We start from the raw sequence: 10,338 nt of genomic DNA on the forward strand, positions 1-10,338 counted from the left end.
GCTTGTTTTAACAAATTCGAATTTAAACGTAACATGAGTAAACAAAGCTGCAAAAATTTTGTAAGGTCATATCTCGAGGGGGGTTTTTAGTTGAACCATGAAAAAAGGGTATAACATGTTCCAGCAATTGGAGGATATGAAGGCGTAGGAGAGGTACCTTCAGTCGGGTTCGCCTTCTTTCTGTACATTCTTCATTTCAAGATCTCATTTCCTTACATTTACGGTGGTGAAAACAAAATATTTGCATACCTTTTGTCCTTAGTTTTTTTAGGGACATGGCAGATGTATATTGTGAAAGATTAGTGGGTATGGTACAAGATCAATAAAGATACACCCTTGGAATATGCTGCCACTATTACGGTTTAAGGAAAACTAATGAAAAGAGCTTGAAAACTCTGAGTTTTAACGATAAGAACAAAATAAAGGGTAAAGTGAATAACATCATAATTGACTTTTTAGTGTAAAAATGTGATTTTTCGTTAAAGTGAACAGTATCGAAAGTTTTTCGTTAAAGTTCCCTACGGTTTATCCATTGACTGCACAACTTTAGAGAAAGGTAGAGCAACATCTGTAATTCCGATTGTGTTTTCTTAACCTTCTTGTCACTGACTAATTTGTTTGAATATAGGAGATGCTATTATTCAAAATGGATCTATTTGATATTATGATTCTCTACATAGATATAATTTATAATTTTCTCGAGTCGTACGAGGAGAAAATTTCTTATACGTTTCTAGGGGGGAGATATTGTTCATCTATCCCAATAAGCCATTTAGATAAGTCACCCTAAATGCCATTCTACAGAACTGTACATGAGATTTTTTCCTCGCACAGCTTCTCGTTCAACTCTTTTGAAGTCATTGGGTCCTTTGTCTCGTTCGAGAATCTCTTCCCTTCTTCCACTCCGTTCGGAAGAGTAACTAAGACCAATTCAGTCACCTTTTCATTCCTTTGGATTGGACGAATTCTTTACGGAAGAAGAACATATTCTTTCTTTAATCTTCCCAAGAGCTTCTTATACTTTGGGGAAGGGAATCAAGTTGGCCCTTGCCAATAGCTTGATGCACTATTTCCTCCATGATTAGGGATATTTGAGGGTCTGTTTGGTATCATATTCGAAATTTTTTATTATTTCACAAAATATTTCTTAAGAACATTTATTGAAAACAATTTTCTTTAGGACTCAAAAACTTGTTTGGTATGCGATTTAAAATATTTAAATCTCAAAACTTAAACTAGACAAAGTGATCCGAAAAGAGGGTGTTGCAAGAGAGGGAGAAAGAGGAGAGAGGAGAAAAGAAAGTAACAGATGATTGGAGGACAGGAAAAGAAGAGAGAGAATCGGAGGAGATAAGATGAGTGAGAGAAAGAACTGAGAGAATGAAGAGAGCAGATTGGAGGAGAGACGAAAAAGGTAAAAACACAGAGGAGAGAGAAAGAAGAAAAGAGAGATTTGGAGTGAGAGGATAAGAGGGAGATAAAGGAAAGAAGTGAGATTAAGTTTAAAAACTCTAAAAACTTACTTTTTGTTTGTGTTAGGATTTTTACGTCGTTTTGTAATTATTAGAATTTTTGTTTTGTTTATGAATTCGTACAATCGACCCTGCTTAGTAAGATAAGGTTTTATTGTTGTAGAATTATTTCTTTGAGTCCCTTGACCACAAAATGGCAATCGACGGACGAGCCAACTTTGTCACACAATTACTTCCTAGTGGAATAAAGAGCAAAAGATCATGAATCTTGATGTGCTTCATGTTCAACAGCACTGGCATGTTTTTACTTACGAAAAATGTGTGGAGTATTATTTCACGTATGGTGTATCCTGCATTAACTAGGACTTCAGAATACAAAGTGAGCCACATGTGGGATTAGGTATGCCATACTCCAACATACGAACAACCGTGTATCATTCTCATATCATTACCATTCACAATTACTTTCATTTCGTAGTAAGTAAACACGATAAAGGTATAGACCACAAATTGAGCCGAAAATGAAAACCCGACTGCGGTTCATCTTTTATTCATTTAGATGTCACCTCAATTGTCTTCCCCTAAATTTTCTTTCTTATAAAATGTTGAAAAAATATATGTATATACTGATTAAGTAATCAGAAAATACTTGAACCTGAGGAGGAGGGGGAACGAAAAAATTAAGTGAGCGAACGAAATTCTAAGAGCTGCACTCCTTTCTCAAAACAAAGTCTACAGCTTCTTCCACCGTGTCAACAACCTACAGAAGCATCATGACGTATCCGTTAACAAATTTGAATATGTATTATAGATCAAATAGGGAAGAACTATAAAGTAAAAGATGATGCTACATTTTCATAGTATTGCAGAAAAAGTTATTAAGCACTACCAGATCCGCCGGAAACTCAGCATGATTTTCCTTTCCCTTGAAAACCCCTGTCCTTGTCAGAATAGAAAACCAGGGATGGCCAGCCTGAAACGAAAAATATAATTAACCCTTGCAATATTGTTTGATTTTAACCCCGTATCACTAGTGTGAAAACCATGCAACCAAATTTCTGGCCCAAGAGAGGCAAACCTGCCGTGCGCCATTGATGTCAACTGCAGGATTATCTCCTATCATATACAGTGTTTTGAAATTATGGCCTCCAGCATTTGCTGGATTGAGAACTTGAACCTTGTCTTGAAGAGATAACACAAGTTGCTTAAGTATAAGTTCTGCATTCTTGAATACGAATGGATTTGGCTTCCCGAAAGTTGTGTACTCCAGAGCATGAGGGTCGATTCTGCATATTTAATTTAACAAACAAGTTTAGCTTGAAGCACAAGTAATCACATCAAATTATTATCATCAGCATCCTTGCCTTTGTCCTACTATTCACATTTGTATATTTCTAGGACAAGAACACGATATGCTTTTTTTATATTTCTTGTCTTACCTATTAAAGATGGATTCCAGTGCTATTCTGAAAGCTCCCATTCCAAAACGCTCAGAAGGAAAAGCAGCCTACCTTTAGGGGCACCTTATCAGTACATCATTTTTTTTAATCACAAGTAGTTCCATAGAAACTCAATAAGGTATACTGGATTAACAGTACAATTAACTAACTACAAGGGGAGGGGGAACCAACCTGGTATGCAAGGTCATCATGCGCAAAATACAGCTGTGGTTGGTGTCCAATTCCCCTACCAGGAAGACCACCGGTTCTTAAAATGTCGCATAGAACCTGAAATCACCATTGTTATTCATTAGACACTTGATAAAGCTTCTGAAATTACTAAAACAAGAAAGCGGGAGAATAAGGACCAAATGACTGGAATCGTTTGAAAATATTTAAATACCAGATTGATGACATTTTGAGTAATTCACGTCTAGCTAACCAACAATGATGCATTGTGATTCACGCATCCTCTTAGTATAGCTGAATGTGCATACAAGAAGTCCCTATAATATTATGAACAAATAAACTTGTCCAAGATAACCTGAATGTCTCTGCTCCAATCAACAGAATCACTAACTACAAACGCCGCCTGAACTCTTTGTGAGAGAACAAGATCTTTGGCAGCAACCGCCCTACTCTGATCAGCAACTTGCTTAGTTATCCATTTTTTATATGGTGCTAGCGGGTCAATGTTATCGAAGCAGGATGCATAGTCATCAATTGAAAGAACATTTCTGAAAGGCAAAAAAAAAAAAAAAAAAAAAAAAAACCATTCAGGAGCAAAATCTCAGATCAAATTAGACATTTTGTTCAAGCTTGTGAAGAAACTCGACATGCCAAAATCAAATTTGGACAACCAGACCAGAAACTTACTTAAATCCATATTCAGCCATCACAGCAGCAGGTTCTCCTTTTCCCACAGCAACAATGAGTTCATTCTCAAATCTGCACAACAGAAACCGAAAATCTTGAACAGAAGAATATAAGGAAATCTCTCTCTCAGACAAATTACGTAGTGAGTCTATTGACCATTTAGTAAGGTTGAAATGCATACACTTAGATGCATAATTCAAGTTGATTTGCACCATGTATAACTATTCATTCCCACATTTAGCCTAGAGGAATATACATGTAGCACAGAAAAATGAACCATGCCGGCACTGCAAATACTCGATCAAACGCAAAAGAAAACAGTATAAACTTGTACAGCAAGAATTTACTTTCTGACCCATAACTCAGCTTATATGCATCATATTACATACCTGTTTACTAACTGCTTAAAAGGTGTATGGCCCTGTAAAACCTGCATCCAACACCACGTAATCAACAAAAAGGTAAAATTACATAAAAATAAGAGGTAAAAAGCACACAAATCTGGATAAAAGAGTTAAAATTATAAAAATTTATGAAAACCCTCAACAAAAATATACCTGTAAAGGTGAAATCTTCACTCCTAAAAGTGAACTTAACTCAAGGGCTCTTTTGGATTCGCTAATCCCACCTCCTATCACAACCAAAAAACCCAAAAATTTAAAACAATTAATTTAAAAAAAAAATAACAAAAATTTGGATTATACCAGGTGGAAAAATTACAAATTAGAAACTAACCATTTGTCAAGAACACGTATGGAATCCTGAGATTACCTGCCAAAAAAATTTAAAATTCCAGAAATTAATTCCCAGAAAGATCAAAAATTGGGAGATGGGTATAAGAAATGGGGGTACCAGAATCGTCGTACAATCTTCTGAAGGCCCGAGGAGAGCCTCCGATGGGAGCTTCGCTTCGTAAAACGACGCCGTCGATGTCGAACGCAATGCCGAAGGCATCCCTGATGAAATTAAAACTAATCAGGAGGATTAAACCCAATTGAATCTCGCCGTAGAACATCATCATTAAATTTATGAAAAATAAATAAATAAAGAGAGAGATTGATCGTACGGTGTGGACTGCGAGGAGAGTTGCGAGAATAAGCGTATGATGTTATGGGAGAAAGCGGATGACGGTTGGTCACCGTTTCGGCTCCGCCAAGCTTTTCTCAGAATTCGGAGGTTCATTAGTGTTCTTTCTTACTAGTATTGAGTACTGGCATAGCCTACGAGAGGTCAATATGGGGCTGATGGCCTATTTTATAATTTAAGCCTGGCTTTGTTGCAATCCTATTGAATTAGAAATGTGATTGTGTAAATTTTAGTATATCTACGAGTATTTAACCTTCCTTATTATTATAAATAAAGGCACAATACGATGATACAACACACATCTCACAATTACATCTCTCTCTGTTGCCATCGGCCCCTCTCCCTCTCTGTCCTAAATGCAGTTTAGTCAAATAGGCCTACAACACGTTATTAGTATGCTCTTGTCAGAAGTTAAGGAACTAAAGGATGAGGAGGCTTTCTTCTACAACATCAAAGGCTTTCAATTATTTTCTGCCAATCAGGATTTTTTTTAAATAAATTAAGATATTTGAAAAAACCTTGAAGCATGAAAACATTCCCCATGATGTATGAACCCCTATATTTATATTTTCCTTTCAATTATATATATATATATTGTATATATGTTCATATATTTGTTAATATATATGCTTATTCATGCAATTATGCTATGTAGAATTTGTGAGTCAAATCATCCAAATTAATTTAGAAGAAATTAGGGTTTTAAACATTAGATTCGGAAAAAAACAAAAAAAAAAGGGATTTTTTTGTTCTTTTTTGCGGCCGAGCCGCGGTCTCACACCGCGCCGCCGTTGGCACTGCCGAGTCGGCTGGCCTGCAGCCATGCCATCGCTTTGGGACGGCATCGTTTCGACGCCATGGACCACCGTGCAGCAGCCTCGTGGCTTTCTGTCCCTGCAAAGACAACCAGGCTTCGGCCTGGGTTGGGTTTCCACAAGCCCGAAGCCTCAAGCCCATCAGCAAGCTTACAACCTTGCTGGGCCGTCCCTTGCAGCCTGGCCCAACCTGCCAACAAGCTTTTGTGCTTGCCGGGCTCGTCCCCTTGCCCCAGCCCGCCTGCAGCAGCTTTCTTGGATGCTGCGCTTACATTGTCACATCTTAACCACAAAGCCAGCTTCGTCTGGGCTTTCCAGCGCCTCAACCCAAAGCCAGCTTGGCTGGGCTTTACAGCTCCTCAACCCAAAACCAGCTTCAGCTAGGCTTGCTAGTGCTTCGGCCCGAGACCAAATCAAGCCAGCCTTTGCGGATGTGCTTACCCAGAAACAGCACGTGGCCTGCAGCCATGATTTGGGCTGCCCAGTTGAAACCTGTGGTCCCCCTTAAGCCCTTTTAGGGCCTTGCCTTGCTCACAGCACCCAAGCGCACTGTGATTGGGTTATGATTTTTTGAATCTAATGCTATTTTTGGTATTTTTTATAATTTTAACCCGAATGTTATAATTATTTTTTGTTTTTACAATCGACCATGTATGGTCCGATCTATTGAATTAATTAAAATGACCAATAGTCCATTAATATGACAATTAATATAAAATTATTGGCCTGAAGCTCACTTTTTGGCAATTAACGATTCAACAAATTATTTCGTTTCTTTGAACCATTGACTATCTTTTGTAGTCCCGATGCACTCACACTTGGGTTTTGAAGAAAGAGAAAAAGGTAAATTTGACATTCTCAAGGACACTCTCTTTTTGTAGTCCCGATCCAATCGAGTTGGATACAAATTTGACATTCGCAAGGACACTCTCTCTCCCCTCTTCTATTTGGTTGTCTATAACTTTCTAATCTCCCTATGTAAACCAAAAACCAGTTCGAGATGATTCTGGACGACAGGAGCAATCTGACGGAAATTCGAAAGAAACTTCGAAAAAACATGCAGAGGAGATTGGTCAATGTAGAAGAAGAAAGTGAATTCATATTCCTTTTTTGTATGCATCGCAGGAGTGGAGTGATTCGTTGCTCACTTTAAACATGTGGTAGGAATAAAACACATACATTAATAATTGAGAAATTAGAATTATGGAGGAGGAATAAAACTCAATTAACCACAACAGAAATTGTGATATCGACTTTGTCAAAGGACCAGTTCTTGTTGGGTTTTTGCCAATTTCATCTTCTCCTCAAGGCTCCTGCAAAACAATTTCAATTTGTTCTCTTCATATTCTTTTATTTTGTGTTTTATTCACTACTCCTCCCGCAAAACTGCTTCATATCCCACGTTTGCGTACGACAAAATTGCTCCCATTACACGGTTCAAGCCTTCAACTGCAGAATAGTAGTTCTAACTGTAAATGTATTAGGTTTATTTTTTATTTTTTATCAATTACTTAAAGCAGTTTGAAAACTACAGTATCTCCCACAATCCCACGTTTCTTTCCAATTTTTTTTCATTTTTTGGATTGGTTTTTTTAAGTGCATCTCTTACCTTTTGTATTTATCTACTTTTTTTTTTATATTTTATTTTTTTAAATGAAGATCAGTTACCATTCACTTACCCACAACGTGGACTCTTGACCAGTGTTAGTTTTGAATTCCGTTTTCTTTTTTTCTTTTTGTATTTATTTTGTTTTCCAATATAGTTTTTTTTGTTGAGATATGGCTTTTTACCAGTTTGTCCTTATTTTTTGAAATTTTTGGGTTTTGATTGTGAAGGAAAGAAATGGCCATTTGTGGCATTTTGGAAAGCTTCACCAAACTGGGGCTCTCCCTTTATAGGCATTTTGGAAAGCTTCACCCAACTAGGGCTCTCCCTTTATATATATAGATACTAGGCAAATTTTATTACAAATACATAGTCCATATAATTTACCTATAATTTTTTGTAAATTATTTTATAGTCCCTTTCAGATTTTCATTTGGTAAGAAAATGACAAGATTAGATTAAAATTGTCTAATTTGTGCAACTTTGAAAAACAATTACGAAATGTTAAGGAAAGTATAGCATCAATGCTTATTTATTTTATTTCTTTTTTTTCTTTGCCAAACGCATTAACCGCTTCAATTTGTTATAATTTATTAATATGCAATGAATTTAAACATTAATGAAGTTTCTTAGAATCATTAATCTCTCCATTCAAATATACGTACAATTAATTAAGGAAAATTAATGAAAAGAGATTCAAATCTTTACATTTCAATAAATAAAAAAAATGATATACTAACTTTATTTAATGATAAGGACAAAAGAACAAAAAAAAAAAAAAAACATAAAAAATCCAACTTGCGTTGGGCACGTCTCCCCAACCCCCCTTCACACTCCACTTTTATCTCCCATTGTCAGCTACGTTAATAGATTTTTATTTTTATTTCTATTTATTTTATTTTTGCTTAGAATAAGAAAAATACTTCAAATTGAATTACATTCCCTAGTTTTATTTTTGTGGTGTTGTTTCCCAATAGTAGTCGAGATGACGACGATTTTTCAATATGCCCGAAACACGGGGTGATACACCACGTGTCTATATAAGTTGTGAGATTCTTTTGTTAAAAAAATTAATAACATAAAATATAAAATTTCCCACTACTTACATAATAACAAGTGATGTACCACTTGTATTACGAGCACAATGAAAAATTTCTCCTATGACGACCCGTCCCGAATAAATATATATTTATCTCTCCGAAAGTGTAAATGATGATTATGCCCTCTTTGGCTTGGTGACGTGGACGTATGTATATAGTTTTAAATTATTTTTCTTGCTCGTGAAATTAAATAGTACTCATTGTCACGAGTAAGTAGGTAAGGTTATGTTCTCCTTGTTGAGAGCTTTGAATCCATATAAGATTTGTGGAATTTGATTGAAAAATGAAGTTTTAAATTTTTCCAGAAATTGGTGTTACAGATGGCGACCGATGGTGGTTTCCGACGAGTCACCAAAGAAGGAAAGAGAATATTCCATCAACTTTGACCGAATATACTGACGGCGTCAGGTAACTTTAAGAGAATATTCTAGGAATTTAATGGAATATTCCCTAACACCGTTAGGGAATCCGTTAGTGTGCCAGGCACGTGTAGCCGTGTGAGTTCACAGATAGCTACACCTATTCTCGTGTGAGTTCACAGAAACAAAACCGTGAGGGCGTGGTCGGGGCCCAAAGCGGACAATATCGAGCTACGTGGTAGAGCGGGCCCGGGATGTGGTGGACCTCGGGCCGGGATGTGACATTAATAACAAAGTGACGTGGATGTATATGCGATTCTATATTATTTTTATTACTATCCTTGTCTACCAATTATTTTAATTTCTATCCTCCCTAGCCAGTATATATTTTCTTTCTTTTGGACCAATTAAAAACTACTCTCTCTCTCTCTCTCTTCTCTGCCAATCAGAACTGATCTCTTTCTCTCTCTTCCTTTCACACCTTCTTCTCTGTTCTTCTTGCACCCGAGGCACCCACCACAACACAACCATCACCAAATCGTCACAGATTGAACTTATAAATACCACCATTGAACTTATCTCGACTTCATGAACCTAGCCGTACCAATTGTTTGGGGTTTTGCCGAGTTTTAACCCGTGGACTTGTGAATGCCAACTCGGGGTGTGTCAATTATTCTCCATGTATTAGTGAAAAAAATACATTATATTACACACGGGGTAGGTAAATTAATTTGTTTCAATTATATAAAAAAATATATATATAATTTTTTTTTTTTTTTGAGAAAACCTAGATTATATATTTTGAATCAAATAACATTTTTGTATACATGGTAGGTAAATTATTTTTCATGTATTATTACATATATTAACCTATTAGGGGCATTTTTTGGTAAAAATATATAAAGTAATATGTATATGATTGTTTGTGGGTAAAAGATAAAATCAAAAGCATGATCCAGTTCCTAAGTTTATGCAATACTTTGTTGTTGGTATATATACAATATTTTTCATAATTGGAAATGAACATTTCAAATAGTAGGTAGGTAAATTAATATGGTCTACATATATTATGGTTTTTTTTTTTAGTTGTAAAAATCTATATATATATCACATCCCGGCCCGGGGCGGATCACTTCCCGGGCCCGCTCCACCACCGTAGCACGATATTGTCCGCTTTGGGCTTACCATTCCCTCACGGTTTTGTTTTTGGGAACTCACGAGCAACTTCCCAGTGGGTCACCCATCATGGGATTGCTCTAGCCCCCTTCTCGCTTAACTTCGGAGTTCCTACGGAACCCGAAGCCAGTGAGCTCCCAAAAGGCCTCGTGCTAGGTAGGGATGAGAATATACATTTAAGGATCACTCCCCTGGACGATGTGGGATGTCACAATCCACCCCCCTTAGGGGCCCGACGTCCTCGTCGGCACACACGTGACCAGGGTTAGGCTCTGATACCAAATTGTCACATCCCGGCCCGGGGCGGATCACTTCCCGGGCCCGCTCCACCACCGTAACACGATATTGTCCGCTTTGGGCTTACCATTCCCTCACGGTTTTGTTTTTGGGAACTCACGAGCAACTTCCC

At 37.0% G+C, this 10,338-nt stretch overlaps 1 protein-coding gene across 2 annotated transcripts; it reads right to left on the reverse strand.

Moving 5' to 3' along the window:
* Positions 1-1,982: 1,982 nt before the first annotated feature.
* LOC103945651 (uncharacterized protein YKR070W) lies at positions 1,983-5,021 on the reverse strand. Of its 2 annotated transcripts, none has more exons than XM_009356243.3 (12): positions 4,854-5,021; positions 4,640-4,743; positions 4,523-4,558; positions 4,345-4,418; positions 4,177-4,217; positions 3,788-3,859; positions 3,456-3,648; positions 3,104-3,199; positions 2,912-2,979; positions 2,551-2,758; positions 2,362-2,445; positions 1,983-2,232 (listed from the first exon to the last, which is right to left on the reverse strand). In XM_009356243.3, exons 1-12 carry the CDS (start codon positions 4,967-4,969, stop codon positions 2,173-2,175), a joined length of 1,152 nt encoding a protein of 383 aa, XP_009354518.1. In that variant the 5' UTR covers positions 4,970-5,021; the 3' UTR covers positions 1,983-2,172. The 2 variants fall into 2 exon arrangements, with proteins under 2 accessions (XP_009354518.1, XP_048444648.1); XM_048588691.1 differs by having other exon boundaries at positions 4,654-4,743; positions 4,854-4,996.
* Positions 5,022-10,338: the final 5,317 nt, after the last annotated feature.

Source organism: the organism of the source record quoted next, unplaced genomic scaffold, assembly GCF_019419815.1.
Source record: "Pyrus x bretschneideri cultivar Hongxiangsu unplaced genomic scaffold, Pyrus_bretschneideri_v1 Contig29, whole genome shotgun sequence".
Classification (NCBI taxonomy): Eukaryota; Viridiplantae; Streptophyta; class Magnoliopsida; order Rosales; family Rosaceae; genus Pyrus; species Pyrus x bretschneideri.

What these genes read in the sequence shown, in the direction of transcription:
- LOC103945651 (XM_009356243.3), bottom strand. Translation starts at nt 4,969, where the DNA reads ATGAACCTCCGAATTCTGAGAAAAGCTTGGCGGAGCCGAAACGGTGAC. An exon ending in CTCTCCTCGCAGTCCACACC is followed by an intron (nt 4,744 to 4,853) that starts GTACGATCAATC and finishes TAATTTCATCAG; the next exon opens with GGATGCCTTCGGCATTGCGT. An exon ending in ATACGTGTTCTTGACAAATG is followed by an intron (nt 4,419 to 4,522) that starts GTTAGTTTCTAA and finishes TGGTTGTGATAG; the next exon opens with GAGGTGGGATTAGCGAATCC.